Source organism: Pygocentrus nattereri, chromosome 1 (assembly GCF_015220715.1).
Source record: "Pygocentrus nattereri isolate fPygNat1 chromosome 1, fPygNat1.pri, whole genome shotgun sequence".
Lineage (NCBI taxonomy): Eukaryota > Metazoa > Chordata > Actinopteri > Characiformes > Serrasalmidae > Pygocentrus > Pygocentrus nattereri.
In genome coordinates this window covers 17,395,300-17,422,110 of record NC_051211.1, presented here as the reverse complement: position 1 = coordinate 17,422,110, position 26,811 = coordinate 17,395,300, and the positions used below count along the sequence as shown (strand labels likewise).

Genomic DNA, 26,811 nt, shown 5'->3' with positions numbered 1-26,811 from the left:
AGCGGTTCACCTTTGCGTGTTGAGCATGTGAACTGGGTTTTACCCGGAGTGGAAGTGGTGCCGTTACTGTGTTCCGTAATGTTCTTGTTTTATGAATCGTCCTTCGTCCACATGAAGAAACCCTTTCATGCTGAAAGGCGGCACATATACACACGTTTCTGCTTCTGCTAAAAATGCTGCAGCCTCCCTCTCGCCTGCTGAAAGCTGCCGTCCAGTTTGTGTCCAGAACCCGTCTGAGTTCAGGTAGGAAATGTTCGTCTGTCCTCAGCCTTATCCAGCCTGCACTTTAATGCCTGTTTTTTAGGGACTTCACATCACGGTTCTGTCTACATGTAACGGTGTGATTGCCGTTACTGTGGGATGTCATTATATTAGTCAAGTCATTTGAACAAAATTGAATACACGGAAACCCCAAAGATAAGTAGCTAAGAAAGTCAAAATTTCATAATGACGAATAAAGATTTACCACCAGACGCCAAAGAAACACGTTTGCAAGTTGTTACAACGTGTGGAGATTGTAAAAGCTTAACGTGGCTTAAAGCCCATCCCCTATAGGACTACACAAATAATATTTTTTCAGTTTTTTTTGCATTTCACTTTTTCTCTGAGGTAAATTTACTATATATGTGTGGTATTATGTGCCAAAAACAGTCATAATTATTTTTTCATGACAGTTTTCTAACCTCTCTGGTTGAAGGAGGCTGTATTGTGCCTTTTAAAGGGTCCATATGTCTGAAAACAGAAATTTTCAAATTACCATTGTTGTGATTGGCTACCAGATATTGTGCTTCATTCAGTAAACAGTTCAAGTTCAAAGCGCTACTTAGACTTTCGACATGAACAGGGGGATTTACACTATATGAATAAAAGAAATAAAAAATTGGGTCACACATCTTAATCATTCATTCAGTCCCATTGCCACAGGTGTATAAAATCAAGCACCCAGCCTTGCAATCTGCCTTTACAAACATTTGTGAAAGAATGGCACTGTAATAGGATGCCACTGTTACAAGTCAATTCATGAAATTCCTTACGTCCTAGATATTCTACAATCAGCTGTGAGTTATTGAAAATGGAAGCATTTAGGAGCCACAGCAACTTATCCACAAAGTCCCAGACCACCTAAAGTTACAGAGTGGGCTCTCAGAGTGCTGAGACGCATGGTGTATAAAAGTCTACGTGCATCACAAAGCACACTGCCACTGGACTCTGGTGCAGTGGAAGCATTCTGTGGAGTGATGAATCACGCTTCTGTATCTTGCAGTCTCACAGACGGGTCTGGGCTTGGTGAGTGCCAGGAGAATGTTACCTGCCTGACTGCATTGTGTCAGCTGTAAAGTTTGGTGGAGGAGGTATAATGCTATTGGGCTGTTTTTCAGTTAATGGCCTATAGCCCTTTGTTACAGTGAAGGGAAATCTTAATGCTTCAACAGACCAATACATTTTGAAATGTACTGAAAAACACCCCCACTCTACACTTGGATGCAGCTGCTTGACCTTGGAGACTCATTCCATGAAGCTCTCTACACTGTACTTGAGCTAATCTGAAGGCCACATTAAGGTTGGTGGTCTGTAGTGATTGACTCTGCAGAAAGTTGGCGACCCCTGGGCACTATGCACCTCAGCATCCGCTGACCCCGTTCTGTCATTTTATGTGGCCTACCACTTTGTGGCTGAGTTGCTGTCGTTCCCAAATGCTTCTGCTTTGTTATAATACCACTGACAGTTGACTGTGGAAAATTTAGTAGTGAGGAAATATCACAACTGGACTTGTTGCACAGGTGGCATCCTATCACGGTACCACGCTGGAATTCACTGAGCTCCTGAGAGTGACCCATTCTTTCACAAATGTTTGTAGAAGCTGTCTGCAGGCCTACATGCTTGGTTTTATACACTTCTGGCCATGGAAGTGATTGGAACACCTGAATTCAGTGATTTGGATGGGTGAGTGAATCCTTTTGGCAATATAGTGTATATCTGTGTATTAGTTTTGAACTTATAAGTAGGCTTTCAGCTCTGATTGTTTTTTGAATGAGGCGCAATTCATGGCAGCCAATCAGAGCAGAGGTAATTTACGTGTATCAATCTTAAAGGGCTGATTACAGGGAAAAAAGGAAAGAAATTCTTTTTCTTGAAAAGGAGTTTAGTGTGACAAACACTAACCCATCCAGTCGTTGAATAGAAACTGTTTGTCTGTTCAGTCTATAGCCCATTAACTCTGCCCAATGTATGCTGAGGTTGTAAAGAGTGTGTCAGTAAGGGCTGCTTGAATGAGGCTCAATAAGGACAACCAATTAGAACAGAGGTTATTTGCTTATCCGTGTTAAAGACACAGTAACAAAAACAACCAACCTCATTCTAAATTATAAAGGAAAATGTCTTTTATTGAAGTACTTATCTCAGAGACAAAGGGAAAAAGGTGAAATCTACCTCACCTGCCACTTTGAGTCTCTCTCCTGTTGTGGTTTTGTATAGTCTTCAGTATTTACTTTGGATTGTTTGTGTCATGTCTTTTTGCCTTACCTGTCCTCATCCTCTCCACAGGTGCTTTTAGGTGTCCGTGCAGGAACGTGTCTGTGAAGACAGGAGGATGGAAGACCAAGAAAGTTCCTCAACGATACCTGGGACAGCCAAGCCCCTATACACACCCGCACCTCATCAAATATGGTACCACACAGACACTGAACTATATGAAGAGAATCCCTGAGAGATGCAGTCCTATGAAGATGTTTGGTCACTGCTGGTTAGATTACATGCTTTGCTGATTAGCTGATAAGTTTTGCCAGAGAGAACATGCTTCTGCACAATTTAATACATAATTACAGGCTTAAGTAAAAGTTTAAAACGCCCATGTTCCAATTTTGTTTTGGTGATTTTCTAAGTGAAAGGGAGTGAAAACAAATATGGCCATTTTTTATGTATAAAGTATAAAGCGTGCTCTAGCTTTTGCACAGGCTAATTTTTTACATAATTTTCCCCCGCAATTTGTTAAATTAGTGAATAAACTAACTGTGCATTAATATGTGCAGAAGTGTGTACTTTGTAGAGCATGTCTTAAATGTATTTTCACAAATTTTTGCATTTGACTATTTTAGGGGAGGAAAATAAATGATAAAATGTGGCCTGTGCAGAATTATGGCACTTTCTGTGTGTTTGATTAATGTTAAACTCGGCAAATAAATAGAAAAAGTGAGCATGTTTTCTTTGTTTATTTATGGAAAACAATGTTGTGTAAATATTTGTGACAATTATAGTAGCAGTGCTTAGGATAAATGTCAGAGTTCACCCATTTCATCCCCTTGTTGTGATGTCAGCACTTATAGGCACTCAACCTCAAATCAACCTTTTAGCTGTTTCAACTGTCTTTTAACAAAAGTGTTTCAGTACATGCTTTTAAAAGGGAATTCAACCCATTTAGCAAAGTTTCTAACTCCTTGCGCTGGTGAGATATAAACTAAGGCCCAGTGCTGTTTCTTATTTTTACCTCTACCTTTGCTTTGCGTGTCACCTTGCCTTTTGGAGCTGAGTTACAAGTGAAGTGACTTCCCCTACGAAATGGGACAACGCTCAAATGAAAAATAATGTTACTTCATTAACTGGCTATTAGCGGTGCTCTGTAGGCAGCCCAGCCAGTGTACATTGATGGCAGAGTAGCAGAGAACTTCAGCAACCTCACCTAAATTTAGGAAATCAAATGCCTTAAAGAAAGGGATCAAGGATGCGGCAATTATTTCTTATCGCCTAAGCCTAATTCTTCTGTGATATGAAGCTGAAGTCAGCTATTCGCCAGCTTCTTTTTAGAATTTTCCTGTTCTACATGAACTGCTGTACCATTTAATGTGGAATGGGTAATTTAGCTAGCGATTCTTTTTTTTTTTTTTTTTGCTATAAAGAAAAACATAATTCATTGAAATAACCTTAAAGTAAGATAATACAATGGTTATCTTTGTTTCTTATCCACACATTTGTGGGCTTTTTTGGTCGCTTGTGCAGCCATCTTGTCAGTTTTTCTTTTTTTCTCATGACACTCTGTTTGGAGTGTGTCTCTGAAAAACCAGGGTGTGGAGAGCCATATAGCCCTAACACTTGACCCTACCCCTCTATCTCAACAACAATCAAGACACCCTACACTCCTAAGTGTGAACGTGCAAAACGGATGGGGGAGGGTTAAGTGGTAGGGGCAAGCAGCAAAATGGAACTGGGCCTGAGTTTAAGGAACTAGCGGTCACTATGCCTACAGCACAAATGTAGGCTTTTTGTTTACTATTCTAATCCAGCAGTGAACGTGTCTTCTGAGCTTTCATATGTAATGTTGGTCATGGTAAAATGGTGGTAAACATTTTCTTTAGGACTATTGCGAGGTCCAGCCCCCTGCAAGTATCTTTCTGCTAGTCATGGATTTTGCCTTTAAAATAAACGTCACCTCAAAACTCTCGTAAAACAATGTCATTCATAACCATTTAATGTAATAGCTTACTGTGAGGGGTGTACAACTCTGTAGACGTCTGGTTCTTATCACCACTGTTGTGAACATCACATCAGACCACTCTGAATAACTTTAAAAATAAATAAATATGGCTCCCAAGTGGCGCAACTGTCTAAGTGTTGGCCCCATCATCAGGAGATCGCAAATTCGATCCCTAGTGGTGCTACAGCCATCCGTAGCCGGGACAATTGGCCTTGCTTTCTCTGGGTGGGTAGGATGGCCCGCTTCTCCTCTCATCACTCAACATGATGCTAGTCAGCGCAGGCGTCTGTTAGCTGACATAACCGATCTGGCAGTTGGCGCTTTTCTCCGAGCGCGTTCGGCTGTTTTGTGACGTTGGACCCGGAGGAAGCCTGCCTTCAGCCTCCTAGCGTTGGTAGTATCGTGTGATGGGGGAGTCCTAGCTAGCGGGTGGAATTGGAAATAGCTAAATTGGGGAGATAATCGGGTAAAAAATGAAATAGTTATTTAGGCAAAGCCTGCAAACCATGCCAAGGAAGACAGTTTGATCATCACCAAGCTGAATTAAATATGATTGTTTTATGCTTCAACTATTTTCGCAGCTGTTTTGTTGGTTTATTTATTAAAAAAGTAACAGGTGGTGAATTTCACATTTCAAAAGAAAGCAAGGTGTCCCCATACGTATTACAGACAGCATATTGTGCAGGCCTTGTCAAGGGGTCCATGTCCAGGGCAGAAAGTTCCTTACCTGACTTGTAGCAATGTTTGGCTAATGAGATTGGGCTTGATTTTACCCACCTGTTAGCAGTGAAACACCTGAACTCATTAATTACCAAGTAATGGCCATGTAGTGTATCTAAAGATTAATTCAAAACCAAGAGAGGGTTTTTAAGTGATCACACTATTATGTTCTCTGTTTCTCTCTTAGGTGAGGTAACTCCAGGTTTAACTCAGATGGAGTTCGAGCTGCGGCGGCAGCGTCTTGCATCACTCATTGAGGCTCATGCCGAGCGGCTGTCGGGTTCTAGCCGTGCCGCTGACTCCGCCCACGTTGTCATTGTCCTGTCACACCCCATCCGTTACATGACCAATGACATTCCCTACCCATTCCATCAGAACCAGGACTTCCTCTACCTGACTGGGATTCTGGAGCCGGACAGCGCTCTTGTGATGTTTGGTTCCAGGCGACCGGACCAGGCCATTCTGTTCATGCCCCGTAGAGACCCAGCCCGAGAGCTGTGGGATGGGCCACGGTCAGGGCGGGACGGGGCAGCTGCACTGACTGGACTGGAGAGGGTTCACTGTATTGAGGAGCTGGGCATGGTCCTCAAAAGCCTTAAAGGTAATATCCACAGAGCCTTAAGATAAATAAATAAAAGTGCCAAGTAGAGTTGCAGCTAATAATCATTTTTGTAATCTATTGTCTTTGGCCACTTCCTATTTCTCCTATTGTTAGAAACATGACTTCACTAGAGGGCGAGTCCTGAGTGAATAGTAGTGAATCAACCTAAATGGCTGGAAAAGACAAATTACACCATTTGTCTGGGACCTTCCTTTCATTTTGCAAAGGAGATAATTGCAGTCCATTTAAAAGTATGAAAACTTACCAGGATCTTTGTTTCACTAAGGCAAACGGCAGTTTTGGGCAGTAGGATGCTAGCATTACTGCTACGGAGTGCTGATTGTTTGGCAAGGTGATATATAAAAGCAGAGAGAGAGAGAGACACACATTAAGAATAAGTGACCCATATTAGTCCCACAATTGGGAAATTTCACCTCAGCAGTCTTAACCCATCCATGCAGTGAAACACCACATTTAAATACAATCAATGATTTTGCAGAAAGTTCCATAATAACCCATTGATTCTGGACCCGCTAGTGTTTGACAAACCTGGAAGGCATCATTGAGTGCCAGTTCACCCCACTACACAGTCTCTAATACTGTGTGTAGTCTAATCATACATCCTCACTCTAATCTTACTTCCCTTGGTTTCTGATCACAGTAGTGTTATTCGTAGTGTTATTTAACCCAACCTTGTGTGCACATCCATCTTAAAATCCATGGTTTTGTTCAGTGGTGCATTCACCCCCTCAAACATCAGAGCTATTACGGATGCAGCTGTAGAGAGAAGCTGAAAGGATTCTGGATTAATATGAAGCACATGAAGCATAAGCAATTTCACTTTATACACAGGCAGCTATATTAATTTTCACAACATTTATTTTTATTTATTTATTTTTTAGAAACAAGCTAATAGTTTTGAGTTTTGGAGGAACCCCAGTGCTCGTAATTTGAGTTAACTAAAAATTGTTGTGCAGCGTATCTTATTTTTACAGCACAGTACTAGGTATAATGGGTGTGAAGAGCTGTCTATCACTTTGGGACTAACTAAGCTTGGCAATTTTTTCAAATAATACTTTATAATGTGCAATAAGCTAACGGTTACTAATCTCTGACTTCCAAACCATGTACACTATATTGCCAAAAGTATTCACTCACCCATCCAAATTATTTAATTCAGGTGTTCCAGTCACTTCCACGGCAGCAGGTGTATAAGACTAAGCACTGGGGCGCATAGTGTGCAGAGGTCGACAACTTTTTTGCAGAGTCAATCGCTACAGACCTCCAAACTTCATGTGGCCTTCAGATTAGCTCAAGAACAGCATAGAGAGCTTCATGGAATGGGTTTCCATGGCCTAGCAGCTGCATCCAAGCTTTACATCACCAAGCGTGATGCAAAAATCTAATGCAGTGGAATAAAGCACCGCCACTGGACTCTAGAGCAGTGGAGACGTGTTCTCTGGAGTGACAAATCACGCTTCTCTGTCTGGCAATCCGATGGATAAGTCTGGGTTTAGCGGTTGCCAGGAGAACAGTACTTCTCTGACTGCATTATACCAAGTGTAAAGTTTGGTGGAGGGGGGATTATGGTGTGGGGTTGTTTTTCAGGAGTTGTGCTCGGCCCTTTAGTTCAAGTGAAAGGAACTCTTAATGTTTCAGCACCAAGAGATTTTGGACAATTTCATGCTCCCAACTTTGTGGGAACAGTTTGGGGATGGCCCCATCCTGTTCATACATGACTGTGCACCAGTGCACAAAGCAAGGTCCATAAAGACATGGATGAGCGAGTTTGGTGTGGAAGAACCTGACTGGCCTGCACAGAGTCCTGACCTCAACCTGATAGAACACCTTTGGGATGAATTAGAGTGGAGACTGTGAGCCAGGCCTTCTCGTCCATTGTCTGACCTCACAAATGCGCATCTGGAAGAATGGTCAAAAATTCCCATAAACACATTCCAAACCTTTGTGGAAAGCCTTCTTAGAAGAGTTGAAGCTGATATAGCTACAAAAGGTGGGCCAACATCATGTTAAACCCTATTGATATATGCAAGTGAAGGCAGACGAGCAAATACTTTTGGCAATATAGTCTATGTAACCACATGGTGACCTGTGCTAACATAAATAATTCTTTTTTTTTTTTTTTCTTCTCTCACTCAGGAGGGACGGTTTGGTATGATGGCTCTCAGCCTTGCCACCCTAGGTTGCATCAGACCCATGTGCGCCCCCTGCTGGAAACAGGCGCTGTGGCACGCTCTCTGCGGCCCCTCACTCATTCACTCAGAGCCATCAAAAGCCCTGCTGAAGTGGAGCTCATGAAGGGGGCAGGTCGCATTACCGCACAGGTCAGTTTGCATGTATGTGTATCCACTTACCATTTTTCCGGGGGGGAAATTTCACAAATCCTGAATCCCCTCAGAGCAATGCCACAGGAGTAGAAATGATGCCATGCTTTGTGACATGTTGGCCTGACAAACTGAAATATACGTGGTTAGACAACGGCGCACAATTTTCTGACCATGCTGACCATCTGACCGTTCTCTTTTTCAGTAAGGTTCGTGAGAGTTGAAATTTGCTGTGATTAATATATTTTTACTGTGAATAATGTACAGCAAATGTTTTGCGTGGACTGACTGCCTTGTGTCTGTTAAGGCTTTTAAGAAAACCATGGCAATATGCAGAGGGGACATTGATGAGGCACTAATCTATGCTAAGGTAAATTGAGTGAAGTATTGATTTCTGCTAATCTAAACTGGAGGAGGTGGCTGTCTCATTAAAGCTGTGCAGGAACATGGGCTAAGTCATGGAAATGTGAATCGGGGCGGTGCAAATCTATGCTAAAGTAGATGAGGACTTGCTAATTTATGATAATAAATGAAAAGTGCGATAATCTACACTGAAGAAAATGTGGACCGTGTTAATCTGTGCTAAACTAAAAGGGGAAGGCCCTAATCTATGCTAAAGAAAAATGGGGCAAGTGCTAATTAATGCTAAAATACATGAGGGGGTGCTGATTGTTGCTGCAATAGATGGAAATAGTGTTAATCTGGTTAGGTAAATTCATAAAAATATTAACTGGTGCTAATGTAAAGTGAAGGATGGATTAGACGCTTGTCAAAAGAGTGTACAAACATAAGTAACAACAAAATACATAATTTAATAATAACAATAATAATCATAATAATAATAGCAGTAATAATAATAGCTTTATTTGAAGAGCACTTTCCATACAGGTAGCAGTCCAATGTGCTTCACAAACAAGTTTAGTAACAATATTGTGAGAAAATAAAATTGAATAAATGAACGTTAAGAGGATTAATTAATTTTTCTCTTGCTCCTAGTTTGATTTTGAGTGTCGGGCACATGGTGCTAATTTCCTGGCGTATCCTCCGGTGGTTGCTGGTGGAAACCGAGCCAACACCCTTCACTACATCAACAACAATCAGATAATTAAGGTACTGTAACACTGAAGTGATGTAAAGCATTATACACACTGAAGAACCAAAACGTTATGACCACTCACAGATGAAGCATTAACGCTGATTAACATGTCAAGATCTGGGATATATTAGATGGCAGGGGAACAGTCGGTTCAGTCGGTGCAGGGAAAATGGGCAGGCATGAAGACCTACAAAGCCAAGGGCCATATTCCTATGGACAAATCACTGAATCAGAGCATCTCTGAAATGGCAAGTCTTGTGGTTTGCTCCCAGTCAGCACTGCTGAGCAGAGGTTAGAGGAGGGACAAACCACGAACCGGTGACAAGATGCTGCATGCCCAAGGCTCATCAACGCATGAACACATCGAAGGCTATCCTGTCTGGTCAAAACTAACAGAAGAGCTACAGTGATGCAAGGCTCAGAAATTTTTAATGAATGTTATGGGAGGAATGTGTCAACACACAGTGCATCATACCCATTGCACCAGACCGGTCAGAGAGCCCATGCCAACCCCTGTCAACAGTCAATAGCACTTAAACACAAGTGTTGGAACTGGACTTTGAAGCAGGTCAGAAAGAGTTCTGTGTTCTTTTACATCACATGGATGGCTGGTTACATGTGTCCCTTTTACCTGGTGAAGTGATGGCTACAGGATGCTCTGTAGAAAGAAAGTTGGTGGAGGCAGTGTGATACTGTGGACAATGTTCTGTTGAGAATCCCTAAGTCTGTGCATTCATGTTGAGGTCAATTTGACATATGCCACCAGCTAAACATCATTGTAAACCAGGTGCATCTTTTCAGGGCAATGAAATTCCCCAATGGCAGTGGCCTCTTTAAGCAGGATGATACAAGCTGCCACTTTGCAAACATTGTTTGTGGAGGAAGATGACATACAGGTGGTTATGATGTTTTGGCATAATCAGTATATGTCAAATATACAGTTATTGGTTTTATGCATCAAACTAGGAAAATGCATCAACAGTGTTAGCTTTACTGTGGGTCAGTGTTCATAACTCTGCAATAACATTTATAGTTGCTTATTTAAAAAGGCATTTTCTGTCATCATGGGCAGTCGTGGGCTGGAGGTTAGGAAACTGGCCCTGTTACTGGAAGGTTGCCGGTTCAACCCCCACTGCCGACAGTCCATGACTGAGGTGTCCTTGAGCAAGACACCTAAACCCCAATTGCTCCCCAGGCGCCATGGATAGGGCTGCCCACTGTTCCGGGCAAGTGTGCTCACTGCCCCCTAGTGTGTGTGTGTGTGGTGTTTCACTTCACGGATGGGTTAAATGCAGAGGTGAAATTTCCCTGTATGTGGGATTAAAAAGTGTCTCAATGTTTTAATAATGGCTGCTTTTGTCAACTTTGGGGTCAAGCTGACATAAAACCTTAGGTGACATTTTGCGTCGCATTAGGTTGTCATGGTAATTTTTGAAATAGCATAACACGTTGTAATAACTGACATCGTAGTTTAATGTGCATCACAGGGACAGAATGCTGATGATATGACAACGTCAATCATGAATTAAAAAATTTACATTCAGATTTTGATGGCCACAGACAATGTTCATTATCAACATTATGTCACTGAGATGCAAAATCTCACCCCAGAAGATATCATGACACAACCTGTTGAAAAAAACACATGTTAATGTCAACTTGTTATCAAAGCTGGTAAAACCTATATGACAAAAGATTTTTGGAATAAGTGTTTATAAATGTTCATAGGGGTTTATGTCAGTTGGCAAAAAATTGGTGACCATAATGCAGTAAATTTTAATGCAGTACCTTCAACAGCCCTAATACAGTGACAGTGATTGTTCAATTAAATTGAACTAAATTGATCTTTATTTTTAAATCTTTAATGTGTCTGTATGTATTTAATGTATGCAGAATCACCAATAGAAATTCTCTTGCTTTCCAGGATGGAGAGATGGTGTTGTTAGATGGAGGATGTGAACATTATGGCTATGTCAGTGATGTCACACGCACATGGCCAGTTAATGGAAAGTGAGTAAACTGTTTTTTATGGCAGTGAAATTCAACATATGAAAACATGTACATAATAATTTAAAAGGCTAGTACATCCACTAGGCATGCAGCCATTTAAACAGCATTTTAACACAGCAGCTGTGGTACTGATCATTTACTAATGTGTATAACTGTAGGCTACCACATCTTGGGAGATCCTTGCACACATATCTGAAATGATGGAGTTAATAAGGTTATCTGAACCAGAATACATTTTCAAAGTAATATTCTCACCCCTGCTGCAGGTTCAGTGAGGCCCAGCGTGAGCTCTATGAGGCCGTGCTGGAGGTGCAGCTGGCCTGCCTGTCTCTCAGCTCTCCTGGGGTCAGTCTAGACCACATCTACTCCACCATGCTTACTCTGCTAGCCAAACAGCTCAGGGAGCTCCGAGTACTACCTCACAGTGCCAATGACGCAGACGCTATCAAGGTATTCACTAATCCACCCACACCTGACTGTAACATTTAGATATTCCTAAACACTTTTAACATTCTGTTGTGAATGTGTGTACATCACACTGCATCTAAAACTATAGCCTAATCACTGCCTAATAAGCGTTGCTATCACGCTTTCAGTTCTTTAGCAATGCACGTATGTGCATTTTGAATTTAAAGCTCTAGCTGTGCTCAGAATGTGCCTAAGTGATGTGTAGAAATGAGACTGCGACAGAGCATTTTGTTTTCTATCGATTTCCAAAGCCAAAAAACACATTTTCAAAGCATCAGCTTTTGGTAAAAAGGTTTCTTCATCTTTGGTCTGTAAATATGGTGTTTAAAAAGCTCTTTTACTGCAATAGTTAAAATGGCTAAGTCAGAATATCAAAGCACATGTCTATGTAAAATAAACGGCCCGTAAACATTTTTTTCATGCCTGCCTGGTAAGTTTTAAGTTTTGTGGTTTTTTTTTTTTTTTTTTTTTGTTTTTTCCCTTAACATCTCAGTTGTCTGATTTGAACTTCTTTACTGAGCAGAAGTTGTGCCAGTAGAGAGTGGACACACACATAATAGTGAAGGCTGCTGCAGTGTTCATTGGATTTCTGTAAATCTACCATTCTCCTTCATGTGAATAGTCTGATTATTGTTGACAATGTTGAAATAGGTGCAATGATGACTGCATTATCAAGCTGTAGACTTATGTCATGACATTGCAGGGCATAACATGTTTGTAAAATGTAACAGAATGTTCCAATTCCACATAATGATTCATTTTACTATGGCCAATATGCAGGCCAACCACTGCTGGTAGTAACTAACTACTTGGTAGTTACTTCAAACTACTGGGGCAGTTTATAAAGACTTAAAATGTGAGACTCTCAGTGGATTGATGACTGGGTTTATGTCTGATCTTGGTGTAGGTGAAAAAGCTGGTGTGCCTGCTATATGAGATTGCTTCTTGTTGCTTCCCTTGTACCTACAGGAATACTTAAATTTACCATTTTCCCCACAGACATGTTCTATGTAAATGACTATCACTACTTACTAATTATTTATTTATTTTTTTAAATGAAATAAATTGTAACCCAGTTTCCTGCCCAGTTTATTTGTGGCCAATTTCGCTGGTCTCCGTTTATCACACAATGCTACTAAGATGGTAGGGTGAAAGCTAGCATAAGACTCCTGCATTGCCAGCATCTACTGCTGAGTGTTGGGGGGCGATGAGGGCCAGACGGTGAGAAACCAGTTAGGTCCTCTTGGATTTCTTTTGTAAGTACTTTTATTTCTAGTACTTGTACTTCTTAAACTTTGATACCCATCGGTAAAAAACAAATGTGTTTCCATTATAAACCAAGTAGAACAGAGCACGGTTAAGATTCAAAAGCCAGTCATAGCAGCGCCCAACACTGCAATTCATGCCCTGACGTGTTCAGAGACATCAAATTTAGTGGAGAAAGAAAGAGAAAATATTCAGCAGCGCACATGACGAACACACTCGATCCAATTTGTCATCTTGATTCCTTTCCACATGAACTAAAGAAAACCGCTATTATCAGCTGCTAAACACTGAGGCTATGTTTACCTAGCAAGTAAAAGTGGCCCAGATCCGATCTTTTTCCTCATATGTGACACAGGTGTATCACCTGTGTGTCAGTGTGAACAGCAAAAAATGCGTTGAACTTCCGATTTGAGAAGCTTTCATATGTGGTTCTGAAATCCCATACGTATCCGATTTGCAGTCTGAACAGGCAGATCAGAATTCACGAACTTTTTTGATAACTTTTACGTCAGTCCAACTCGACATTCGTCATAATTTCATGCTGCTGAGACTCAAACATTAAAAAATGAAAAGAGACTCATTGCAGCTGCTCCGTGTTCGTAGGGGAGCGAGGCTGCAGCATCAGAGAACAGTTTAAAGAATCCAATGAAACGAACAAAAGAGGTGACCGTGGCTGAGTACCGGGCCCTTTTTACGGCGAACTCGAACACATTCTGGGTGATGAGCCCAGCTGTGAAACATTGGAGATTTATTATCGCTCCTATGATGCTGGCAAAGACGACACTGAAAGCTCCGGGAGCGACTAGCGCTCGCTGGCCGTCATGACTGTTCACCTCTGGATGGGCTCGACACGTGAAGTATTGTTCTTTTGCGCATGCAGGTCAGTTTAGGAGCTGATCTGTTCAGACTAATGTAGCATACAGGTCACATTTAAAAGCTAATGTGAACAACCAAAAAAAAAAATCAGGTTTTGTGAGAAAATCAGATTTGGGCCACTTTTACCTGCTGTGTAAATGCAGCCATAGATATCTCCACTTTTCACAACTCCCATCCTAAGGAAGCATACAAGCAGTTGGCTGCCTGGCTAACTAATCTTAAAGTAACTCAAGTAATTAATGTGAGCAGATTTTTTAGCAAACAACATATTTCCTCTTACTTTAGTCATTTCCTTTAATAAAACCTTTGCTTGTACTCAAGTAAATGATCACTACAGTAACTGCACTCTAACTGGGGTAAGAATCAATGTGTTTGCTACATTAAGCTTGTAGCTCCAGCACAAAATTACAGAAGCATGCTTCAGACACCAAACATGCCTTGCCTGACTAACTTCACGGTAAGGAGAAAACTGGGATTTTTTAAAATTCTATTTCTTTAAGGAACAAAGGATGAAATTCCTTGAGAACGGAGGTTCTTCAAAAGTTCTAACTCCAGTCTGGCTCTTGCGTGCTGTGTGTGTTTGTTTAGGATTTTGTGCCAGAGAGCTGTGGTCAGGAAATGACTATAAGCTCTTCTGGGCCAATTTAAACTGTAAAGCCCTGACCCAATTACGCCTCTATAAAATGCCATAGTGCCGCATGTAGTGCCCATAAATGGCACGACTCTCTAACACACTCTCACCGCAGCAGGCCTCTGGCTCTATGATGCTTTGGCAATGTGGTGGCACCTTGGGTGAATTTCACAGCGTCATGGCCACAGCCGCTTGTTGCGGAGCCCATAATTAAAGCAATAATACACCAGCTGACATGGTGCGCTTGTGAAGAAACACGATTTTCCAGGAGCGCTCCAACACCTCATCATTTGTTACATAGACATTATTACAGTGGTTTCCTGTGCTATAATGACTGCCAGCATGTGTTAATACATTTGCTTATTTACAGGCGTCCAATGATTTAGGAACTGTGCTTTCTAGGAATGGAAATGCCGGAGTTAATGTAGCTTTATTATTAATTCACCTTCTTCTTGCTATCTCTCTCCTATCTCTTCTCTCACTTTTTTGATTCACTTGCCTCTTATTCTTATCTCTTCCTTTCTTTGTTCTTGCACACATACTTGTCTCTTTATTCTTTCTCTCCCAAATTCTTCTTTTTTTCTTGCTTTTTCTCTTGTACTCTTCCTCCTCCATTGATGATTTTTGTCTCTCTCTCTCTCTCTCTCTCTCTCCCCACATTTTCTTTCCATTTGTATTCTTATGGACTGTTTTTTTTTTTTTTTTTTTTTTTTTCCCCCTTTTCTCTGTTCCTCCCTCTTTTTTCTCGCTCTCCTTCTCTTTCTCTGTCTTCCACTCTCTAGGCTGCCAGGCGCTACTGTCCCCATCATGTAGGTCATTATTTGGGTATGGATGTCCATGACACTCCTGAGCTTTCCCGCTCTCAGCCCTTGCAGCCAGGCATGGCCGTCACCATCGAGCCGGGTAGGTAGAATCCAACTTAAACACAGCCAAGTGAGGTGTCCAAGTCTGCTGTAAATCCAGGTGTGCTTTGCGGCCTATAGAGTAGAGGGGTCATTTGTTGAGGTGCCGTCTTCTGGATGCAGACGCATCAGGTTATTTCAGCAGACCAAACTGAGAGCTGTGTGTAACCATAGCAAAGTCGATCAGCATATGCAAATTAATTTTCTAACCATGAACCAATGCATCCAATCCCAGGCATTTATGTAAATATCATAGCCAAAAGCAGACCACCTGAATAGAGTCTAGCTACAGAGCTAAATAGCACGTCTAGCTATCTAATAATTTCACATACTTTTGTGGATTTTAATTTCATTTACAATTTTTGGTCTGAGTAGTGAAGCAACAACATTTAGGAAAAAGGAAAGTTGATGACAAAAGCAGAGTGTTTAAAAATAGATGAACAGAGAACTGCATGCTGTTTCTTACTGTTTCAAGTTCTCATCTGTTCAGAGTCCCTGGTGCTCGTCAAAAATGGAAACATTAAGTGTCTGTGCCACTGCTAAACAAATCACTTTGAATTAACCTACCCACAAAATTCAGATCTGAGGAAGAGTGAACGAAACTCAAAGCTCAACATGAAAGCTCCATTAGAGTGCTTGTCCATTCCCTGACTGTGCTAGAGCATGAAATGCTCTTTACTGATAGCCTTTGTTTATTTTTACTTTAACTATTAATAATTCAATTAAGTGTTTAATGGTAAGCATTTTTGCCATTCACCTATGTTAGTTTGTTTAACCAGATATTTATAAGAAATTAGTTGCAACTGGACAAATCTTCGATTAATACTCTAGAACCTGAACACAGCCCGGTGACTACCTGTCAGAGTCCTAGCTGACCTACATTGTTACGTTTTGAACATGAATCCAAACAGAGCCCAAAAGAAATCTGTCTGAATTCAACACAACCCAAATCGCCTCAAGTTTTCAGTCTGAAGCTGACCCAAGCCTTTTCTGTCTAGGACTGACCTGAACTGGCCCATCATCATGCAAAATTATTTAATGAGTTAATTCGTCAAGGAGTTCTTTCAAACAACATCCCAAAAGATTTTTAGTCTGGATAGACTTTCCAAAATGTGATGTAGGCTGTGTGGTGCTGATATACAGTGCCACCATTTATTGGCAACCCTACATTTTACGCACATACTGTATAATATCTACAAAAAACATGTTGTGAATCACTTTTGGTCAGTATATACTCATGTCCATTACACAACAGCTAAGGGTAAAAATATGCAGTATATATAAAACAAGAATACTGGGAGAAAGCGTATAAATGGATGGATGAATATGGCACAGTTATTGCCACCCTATTGATGATTTCCATTAAGATTAGAGTAGATTGGACTCACCTGATAAATTTCATATAATAAATGAGGTCTCACATGTCTTTTAATTAACCAATGAATGATGGCTTTAACACTTAAAAATCCCCCTTTACTTTCCCTAATCCCTTTCCACAATGCTGAATACAAGAGAACTGTCTGAGAGCATCAGAAGTGCTTTTATCCCCAAACACAAGAATGGTAAAGGGTAAGAGACCATCTCCAAAGTCCTTGCCAAAGTACTTGCGTAATGTAATTAGGAAGTTTATTGCTCATGGAACTGTCAAGAACCTCCTAGGACATGGGTCAAAGAGGAAAATCAGTAAGCAAAGTCTCTGAAGGTCGATGTGAACTGTGGAAGAAACACTATGTGTAACATCCAAAGAGCTAAAGGCAAACCTAGAGCAATCTGGAGTGATGGTTTTAACCCGTACCATACGCCCTCAGACTCATGCAAGAATGACTTCATGGGTAAAGGCCATGGAAGACTTTATTGCTGAAAGAAAAACATAAGAAGGCATGACTGATCTTTCCAAAACATATATAGATAAACTGCAGTCCTTTTGGGCAAATGTTTTGTGGACGGACAAAGCAACAGTAAGGCTCTTTGGCAGTGCAGACCAGCAATTTGTTTATATGAAACAAAATGAAGCTTAAAAGCTCAAGAACACCCTAAACATGGTGGTGGATCCATAATATTGTGGGGTTGCTTCGCTGCCTTAGGTACTGCAGGACTCAACCGAATTAAAGGAATGATGAAATCAGATTGCCAAGGAATTTCAGAGCAAAATGTGCTACCTAGTGTAAGGATTGAGGATCATGGGTCCACCAGCATGATAAAGACACATCAAAAGCACAAAAAAATGATGGCAAAAAAAAAAATTGGAGTGGCCAGAGTCTTGATCTCAACCCCAGTGAAAATCTTCAGAGACAGCTGAAATCTGCCATAGGGAAGAGACATCCTGCAAACATCAAGAGCTTGAAAAGTTTGCAGTGGAGGAGTGGGGGGAAAAACTACCAGCAGACAGATGAAAGAAGCTTGTACATGGCTACCAAAAACATTTGCAGGCGGTCACTGCTGCTAAAAGGCATGCACAACATATTAGGAAAGGGTGCCATTAATAGTGTTCCTGCCATATTCTGTTACTTTTCTTTAAAGTTTGTTTAATAACTTTCATTTAACATTCATTACAATATTCTAATGATCCAATTTCTATTTATGAAGACATTGCCATTCTTTTCTTTTTTATAAAAATTGCAATGTTGGTGGCCATAACTGTGGTATGATGTTGGCCTTTTCTGTACATAGAACACATTATGTATAGATTTTTGGACAAAAAATTAAATATAAACATCCATTTGACTGCACTAAACTGAACTCTCCTGAATCGTTTCACATTTTATATATCTTTTATCCATTTTCTCTTGATGTGGACTTTGTGGATCCTGTTGCTGAATTCTTTCAACAACAAAAATCTGTAGCATGCAAGAAATTAATGAAAAGTAATGGTTTGGAAATGTTTCAAGCTCTAATCAATCTATCAATTAATATGTAATGATAGTTTTGCTATACTTTTGTTATTTAAATATAATTAGATAATTTTATTTATGTAGTTATACAATTCATTCACCTAACTAAGTGAATGCTTACTGTTTTTTTTGTTTCAATGTCAAAAAATATGAAAACCCTTGCAGTTTTTCTTGCTGCACAACAACACTGCTCTCAGTTTAGTTCAGTAAGCTTCAGTGAGCTACTAAAATCATGAGAGGCTTTTCTTACTGACAGTAATGGCAACCTCTATGGGTTAACGGATAGCAGATCATATTAAATCAATTGCAGTTTTGAAATGAACGTTATTCATTCAAGCAGTCAATACAGCAGATATGGATTAAGAGCAGCTCAGTGGATCAGGCTTCAGATGGAAATGGGAGAGTGGATGGAGTCGCATAGCTACAAAGAATAGTAGCCACCTAAATTCTGTCCATACTTTTGTCCATTTTTATAGATGGCATACATCCATACTTGTCACCTTACAGCAAAATTTGCTGATGTGAATACTGAATATGTCAGAGTTGTGTAGATTTGATGAGTTTTTCATTTTAACTAGTCCCTCCTCTCCCCCCATTCACAGTCATTAATTTAGCTGATATCGATGTAGTGTTTTTAATTTTTTTTTGGCCAATAACAACTAAGATCATGTTACTGAAATGCTAAAAGAGAGCCATGTTTCATGAGCAGTGAAGTTCATACCCACTAACCTTTTGACCTTGGTAAGGTAAGCAACAAATTTTTAACAAATATATCAAAATACCTAGAAAACAGCACATTATCCTGTGTGACTTGTAGTTGAACTAAATACAGTTGAACTAAATAATTCAACACAGCAATTATCCTCGAATGTTAGTCTCAAATTTTCATATTAATATCTACTAACATTTTCACCTGGGAACAATACTGTCAAACCCACCTCAGAAATCCACCCCCTCTCAGAAAAAAAGGTACAAAACTGGGGCAGTACCCCGTCATACTTGGGGTGGTACCTTCAAGAGTACATCTCGGTACCTTTTAGTCAAGGAACATAATTGTACCATTGAAATTATATTTTTTATTTTGAATTCACTCCTCATCTAATATCCAGGCTTTTTATTTTACCTTAAACTAGTTTAATACTAAACACTGGTTATTTTAAGGAAAACAGCATCAATGGTGTGAATATCTGTCATTAAAACAAATATAATACTTGCTTTTATAAGCTTTTTAATAGGCAAGCAGGAGGTTTTAAAAAGACATTTTTACAAGTGTATAGTTTCACTGTTTTTTATCATTGTGACAATTTAATGTTATTCTTGTTTTCCTCAGAATAAACCTAGTTAATCTTTATCTGAGAAAACAGGCATGAAAAGCTAGGTGTTCCCAAACTTTTGACAAGCAGTCTGTATACAAACATCAAACATTACTTGCGATTGGACATTGATTTCTTTAAATCTGACGTTCTTCGTGTTTTACTTCTTAAATTTCTTTTGCTCTGTGAAGTAGGGCTAGAACAAAATAAATGATCAAAGAGTTAATGAGGATTTTCATTGTTGATGTTGATCTTGAAGTGCTCTGTAATGCTTTATAACGGTGGTTCTCAATCCTGGTCCTGAGATACCACTGCCCTGATGCAGCTAATGAACTAATTAATTATCAAGCCTTTCTTGAAGTGAACTGGGTGTGGGAGACTAGAGAAAATGAAATTGATATTCAAATGAAATTTAGCTACCTGCCAAAAGACCACTCAATTAACTTCTTTAGGTGCTGTTTACATTCTGAATGCCGTTGAGAATCGTTTTAGTCTAAGAATCGAAATGTATTATTACTTTGTCCTTCAAGTATCCAACAGTGCTGTACAACAAATTCAGAAGCGCTTACGAAGCGGACATTTGTATATGTGATATTTTTAATTAAGTTTAATTTACTTAATATATTTAATTAAGTAAATTAACTGCCTCTGTCTTTTAAAAGCAAAGGGATGATGCTTGGTGGAAGATGTGGATGTTGGCTTATTGAGGTAGAGAAATATCTTTTCTAACATCAGATAGCCCAAGCACATTCATTCAGACTTGGCAATCATGTATGTGGCAATTGTTTTGAAGTAACGTTCACAAGATAATATATAGATCTCCCATTGACCATGTGAGCTACAAAACACTGATTTAAACACCTAGAGTAAACGCTGAGGTGCAACTGTATTATTTAAGTGACACTTTTTAATCCCACAAACGGGAAAATTTCACCTGTCTAAGGTTTTATGTCAGCTTGACCCCAAAATTGACAAAAGCAGCCATTATTAAGAGGCACTTTTTAATCCTACATATGGGGATATTTCACCTGCGCATTTAACCCATCCATGAAGTGAAACACCACATACACACTAGTGAACACACACACTAGGGGGCAGTGAGCACACTTGCCCGGAGCGGTGGGCAGCCCTATCCACGGTGCCCGGGGAGCAATTGGGGTTTAGGTGTCTTGCTCAAGGACACCTCAGTCATGGACTGTCTGCGCTGGGGATCAACCCGGCAACCTTCCAGTCACCGGGCCAGTTCCCTAACCTCCAGCCCACGACTGCCCCAAAGGTTTGTGTCAGAAGTGGGATAAATGTGTTTGGTGCTGTCTTTTTCCAGAGTGATGTAACATGTTTTAACATTTTAACACTTCCAGTTTCACATGTGCGAACTTGACATTCTGAGAATCGTGCTTCTGCTTTTGACGGCATCAGATATTTTACACCGGGACGGCTGGCCTATAATGTGATTCAAGCAGACATTCTGATGAATTGCAGTACAGGAATTTTAGGGATGATATAACTTTTACTATATCCTTTAGGTTAGATTTATATCCTTCATTCATTATCTTTAATTAATACGGATGTAATTAAACATAGAAAAATTGTACAGTTTTTGTACTCATTGTACAGATGGGACTTTAAATGATGACACCATTGTGAAAGCAAATGCCAGAAGGTATAATAAGTAATAGTCAATAGGCTAATCGGTTATACAAGCAATCGTTCAGCTGCAGCCTGACTGCAGAGTTTAGTTCTAACCCTGAAGCCTCGTCCACACGTTTTAAAATTAACAAAAAAAATTGTTCATAAAAGCAGCATTTTTGGAAATCTCTACATCCACATGAGAATGCAGGCCTGAAGCAGAATATTATGAGTATACATACTGCACAAAATATAGTGCCATGAAGCTAAAACAGGGATTTTCAAAAAACATAACGGCAGTGTAAACGTTGACCTGCAAGCCATCAGACCTACATAAACTAATATTTTACACAGATTTGAATTCAATTTTTGCTTGGGTTTGGATTAATGCTCAAGTCATATCATTGAGGTATTTCTTTTTTTTTTAATATTTGCAAGATGACCCCATTTAAAAGAATTGAGTACAGTACATCCATAAACCTCTGAAGTACAGTTTAATGAAAAAGTGAAGCTAAATTCAGTGACAAATATATCTGCTGCCAAATCACCTCTAAATTGCTCAGCATAGACAGATGACACAGTTGTCCATCACATTTCAGGCAAAGTTTTGCAAGCTTAATAAATGTAAACAGCTATAGAAACACAGTGTGATGTGAGCTTTATTCTCACCCTCACAAAGACACAAACACTTTTCAAAAAAAGAGTTTTAAAAAAATCTCTACAATGGAAGGCATTTTTGGAAATTCTTTTTCAGTAATTTTTTTTTTTCAAAAAGTTTTCATGTTTTCAAAAATATCTGAATACATTTGGACAGGGCTTCATGGGGGCTAGAATATTCATGAGCAGCTAAATTTGTAAAACCAAGTTCTTCAGTGGTTATTGCTCCTTAGCATTCCTGAGCAGAAATGCAGTAATTTTCTAAACGCTGCCCTAAAATTGTTAATTTATATTTTCTAAATATATCATGGTATCAGCATTAATAAAAAGCCAAAAAAAGATATTGGTATGTGCACATTCCTGTTGACAACAGTAAATTATTTTGTCAGTTTAAGCATGTAGAGTCCACGCTTTCTGTGTGCTTCGTTTCTTGTTGGGTGCATTTATTTTTCTGCTTGCAGGCTCATTCAGAGTTCAGTTTGGATCCATAAGTGCTTATTATTGTTTTGTTTAATCAGAGTATCACACTCGATGTGTGACTTATGGCTATTCATATGTTTTCTTGTTCAAAATAGTAGTTTGTAACACAATCTATTTAATAGTCAGTTCTCACCCAAATCTGTAAATACATGTTCAGAATGTCTCTCAACTACATCCTGGTCTTACTGTGAGCTGAAGTCACACAGTACGCTACAGGTTATGTTTCTGCTCTTTCTATTTATACGGAACAGTAACTATTCCATTTTCAAACTAAAGACAAGCTACAGTGCTGTGAAAAAAAAGTGTTTGCCCCTTTATCAATTTCTTCTGTTTTTTTGCATACTTGTCACACTTGAATGTTTACGATCAAGTTACTTTTAATATTGGGCAAACATAGCCCAAATAAACACAAAGTGCTGTTTTTAAATGACAATTTCATTTATTGAAGGAAAAATGCTGTTCTGACCTACCTGGCCCTATGTGGAAAAGTAATTACCCATTATCTACTAAATTAATCAGTTAACCAAATTTAAATGACTCTTGTTCACTTTCACTAGCCACACCTAGGCATGATGACTGCCAGACCTGTTGAATCTAAACATGACTTAAATAGAACCTGTCTGGCAATGTGAAGCAGGCTAGAACGTCTCAAAAAGCAGCAGATGATGCCACATTCCGATATAGATGTGAAACAAAGTCATTGAAATGTATACGTCCTGTCCCGTCCCGTCCCGTTACATCTGGCCTAAAGCTAACAATGCATTCCACCCTAAGAACATCATACCAACAGTCAAATCTGGGGCTGCTTTGCTTCTGCAGGACCTGGATGACTTGTCAAAATTGATGGAACCATGAATTCTGCTCTCTATCAGAAAATCTGTCCAGACAATATCTGTTTATCAATTTGTGACCTAAAGATCAGGAGCAGGAGCTCAAAAGAAACAAAATTAAGGGTTTTGAGTGGCTGAATCAAAGTCCTGACTTGAGTCTCATTGAGATGCTGTGGAAAGACATAAGTGATACTTGGAACTCAATTTCCATCCATCCATCCAGCCATTTTCTAATCCGCTTCTTCGTCAGGGTCGCGGGGGGGTGCTAGAGCCTATCCCAGCAGTCTTTGGGCGGAAGGCAGGATACACCCTGGACACCAGTCCATCGCAGGGCAGACAGACACTCACTCACACATTCACACCTAGGGGTAATTTAGCATGTCCAATTGGCCTGACTGCATGTCTTTGGACTGTGGGAGGAAACCGGAGAACCCGGAGGAAACCCACACAGACACGGGGAGAACATGCAAACTCCACATAGAGAGGACCCCGGTCACCCGGTCGGGGAATCGAACCCAGGCCCTCTTTGCTGTGAGGCAACAGCGCTACCCACCACACCACCGTGCCGCCCCGACTCAATTTAGCCAAATCAAAACTTAATTGTGCAAAGAAGAGTGGACCAGAATTCCTCCACAGCGATGTAAAAGACTCATCGCTAGTTATAGCAAACATTTGATTGCAGTTGTTACTGCCAAAGGGTGGCACACCACTTGTTAGGCGTAGGGGGGCAGTTACTTTTTCACATGGGTGAAATGGGTTTTGAATAAATCATTATCTTCAATAATGGAACAATCATTTTGTGTTTACTCTTGTGGTCTTTATCTTATATTAAAATCAATTGGATGATCTGAAACATTTTAATGTGACAAATAAGCAAAAATAGAAGAAATCTGGTGAGGGGCAAATATATTTTCACAGCACTGTATAGGTTTAAAATCGCAGCACTGTATAGGTTATAGCCGTACTGTGTCCTAAACCACATTGAGAAGTTTAGATGACTTAATGAAGGCCTGTCTGTGGTTTGAGGGGGATGACGGATGTTTTGAGGACATATTTACAGAAAAGATTTGGGTGAATATCGACTTCTAATGTTTGTTAGCAACATTACCCTTGTAGCACATTAAACTAAAGAAGCTAAATTTGAACACCTAACATGTCTTGACTGATTTGCTACATCTCGGGTAAGTGTAAAACTGTGCTAAATAGATTTTTCACCAAACAATTCCTTTAATTGCTACACCAAGCACCCAGCAAATGGCACATTGATGTTAACTGTAAGGGCCTGGATATCTGGATATGCTGTCGGAACAAAACCTTGTATCTCCATTTTTATTGTTTCTTGGTTTTTGACTTAATTTGAAAATATCTGTTGGCTTATATATTGTGTTTGAATTTCATGACAAATGAAATTAAACAGAAAAAAATTCTGGTTCCATTGATTTACATTAAAAGTAAAGTAGGTTTTCCCTTCTTCTGGAAAGTTACCGTTTTGGGGATACATGTTGTTTTTTTTGGTTTGGTTTGGTTTTTTTTTTCCAACAAAAGCAATATGTCAATATCATAGTATAACAATACCAATGAAATATCACCCAATTCTACCCCGTCCCTTTCTTCCTGTACAGGACTGTACTTCAGTGAGGATGACGAGTCGTGTCCGGAGAGGTTTCGTGGCCTTGGAGTGCGGATAGAAGACGATGTGGTGATCCAAGAACATGGTGGTCCACTTATCCTGTCTGAAAACACGCCAAAAACAGTGTTGGACGTGGAGACAGCATGCACACAGACAAAATAATGAAGGTGGAGAGAAACATAAGAAACTTCACAAGTTCACAACACATCCCACTGATGGAACCTTCCCATAGTTCTCTACTTTTCAAGCACCCTTTTTGTAATGCCCTCCTTTCTTTGATTTTCCTGTTTTAGGGCTCTTTGCCTTTAATGGTCTTCTAGTGCCCTTCTCCTGGTGATGAGTCGGCATCAGTGAGGATGAAGTGTGGGCTGGAGGCGTATAGGACACAGCAGGAATTTTGAAGTCAGCCAGACAAGCCATGCTGTAAAATCGTCACTGTATGAGGAGAGAGTGTGTGAAATTATGGATCTATGGAAGGTTTATGTGAGTGTACAGTTGTATGCAAAGGTTCCTAATTTAGATTTTTCTTAGATGAACAGAACTAATTTTGATACATTTTAATGCACAATTACTGTTTATATGCTGAATTTAAAAGATGCAAAGAAACATAAAATGCAGACGTTATGCTACATTTTATATTTTATTTATTTATTATGTATTTTTCAGTATATTAAACTCAGCAAATACATTTTAATTGTGCACTTAAATTTGCAGATATGCCATATTTTATTTCCTGTATAGCATGTGCTAACTTATTTTTACTCTGAAAATAACTAAAATATGTAATCTGAACAGAGGCACCAATTTTTGCATACAACAGAGAGAGAAAGAGAGAGAGAGAGAGAGAAAACTGCGAGATGGATATTTGCTGGATCTGATGGATGACAGCATGAGTGTGACTAACTTTGTATGGTTTTCTTGTCCAAAACTGTTTTTTTTTTTTTTTGTTAGTCATAATAAATTTTTAATCCTACAGAATTATCAGTATTTAAACCACAGTTGTGTCCTTACTAATTATGACATTTGCTAGTTACGATTTTACAGCAAGCACGTATTTTAGCAGTGTACCTCAAAGGAAGGATGTAAAAATGCATTCATTTGAAGGTGTGAATTGAACAGCATTCATTTGAGAATGTTACAGGTGACTGTTACCCATTAGGATAATATTCAGTGTAGTATATTCTCATTTTATGGCCATGTTGTTGGGCTATTTTCAAGCATAAAAATCCAAAATAAAGCCTGCTAGTTGAAATTGATCTATGTTCCACTAAATTCAGGTGTTCTAAAAAAAAAAAAAATCTGAATCATACCACAATATTCATGGTAAAATTTCACAATGCGGTTAATCATTTCCTGAAAAATCAGTCAAATCAGAGACATAGCCTCCTATGCACAAAGTTCTTGAGGGGTTGTTAGGATGGTCCTCATGCCGCCACCGTTAAGAAATACTTGTGGGGATCCCTCGTCAGGAACAGTGCAAATCCTGTTCACAGCTTTAGTTCCTTCTGCACCAAAGGTCAGGGAGACCAAATATGTCCTGTACTCTGGTGGAGTCTTGGAGGGAAATCAGCTTAGTGCATGGCTACGTTGAAATAGACCACCATTTCCCAACGCCAGCTCCAGAGGTCCACCAGTACAGCATAGTTTCATGTTTTCCTGCTCTGAAAGACTAGAGGGATGTTTCTCAGAACATTATTTCTAGTGCAGGACCACTTGGGCCCAAAAGGAAGACCATTCCATAGTGACCTACGTCTTATCCTATTGGATGGGCTGGATTTAGGCTCAAGTAATCCAGCTAAATGGAGAAATCCTGGTCTGTGAAATACCCAATTCACTTTCAGAATTAGCTAAAGATGAAATAATGACATATAGGTCTCTGGTAAAAAAGAAAACACAGCACGCAGTGGGCTTTTCAGGACTGAAGTTGAGAAAATTATATTCAAACCGTTGAATAATCATGTCAAGTGTCCTGTCTTTGCAGTGGGAATTTCAAATGTTCCC

The 26,811-nt window shown here is 39.7% G+C and overlaps 1 protein-coding gene across 2 annotated transcripts; it reads left to right on the top strand.

Moving 5' to 3' along the window:
* xpnpep3 (X-prolyl aminopeptidase 3, mitochondrial) lies at positions 1 to 26,066 on the top strand. Of its 2 annotated transcripts, XM_017720623.2 has the most exons (12): positions 1 to 243; positions 2,545 to 2,667; positions 5,376 to 5,789; positions 7,947 to 8,131; positions 8,206 to 8,340; positions 8,439 to 8,501; positions 9,128 to 9,241; positions 11,152 to 11,237; positions 11,504 to 11,687; positions 15,261 to 15,381; positions 24,803 to 24,977; positions 25,104 to 26,066. In XM_017720623.2, the coding sequence occupies exons 1-11, from the start codon at positions 174 to 176 to the stop codon at positions 24,970 to 24,972; spliced, it is 1,665 nt and encodes a 554-aa protein (XP_017576112.1). In that variant the 5' UTR covers positions 1 to 173; the 3' UTR covers positions 24,973 to 24,977; positions 25,104 to 26,066. The 2 variants fall into 2 exon arrangements, with proteins under 2 accessions (XP_017576112.1, XP_017576113.1); XM_017720624.2 differs by lacking the exon at positions 8,206 to 8,340.
* The last annotated feature ends 745 nt before the right edge of the window (positions 26,067 to 26,811 follow it).

Excerpts from the sequence above, each read along its gene's own strand:
- xpnpep3 (XM_017720623.2), top strand. The coding sequence starts at position 174 with ATGCTGCAGCCTCCCTCTCGCCTGCTGAAAGCTGCCGTCCAGTTTGTG. Across the intron at positions 9,242-11,151 it reads ACAACAATCAGATAATTAAG|GATGGAGAGATGGTGTTGTT; the intron begins GTACTGTAACAC and ends CTTGCTTTCCAG. Across the intron at positions 15,382-24,802 it reads GGCCGTCACCATCGAGCCGG|GACTGTACTTCAGTGAGGAT; the intron begins GTAGGTAGAATC and ends CTTCCTGTACAG.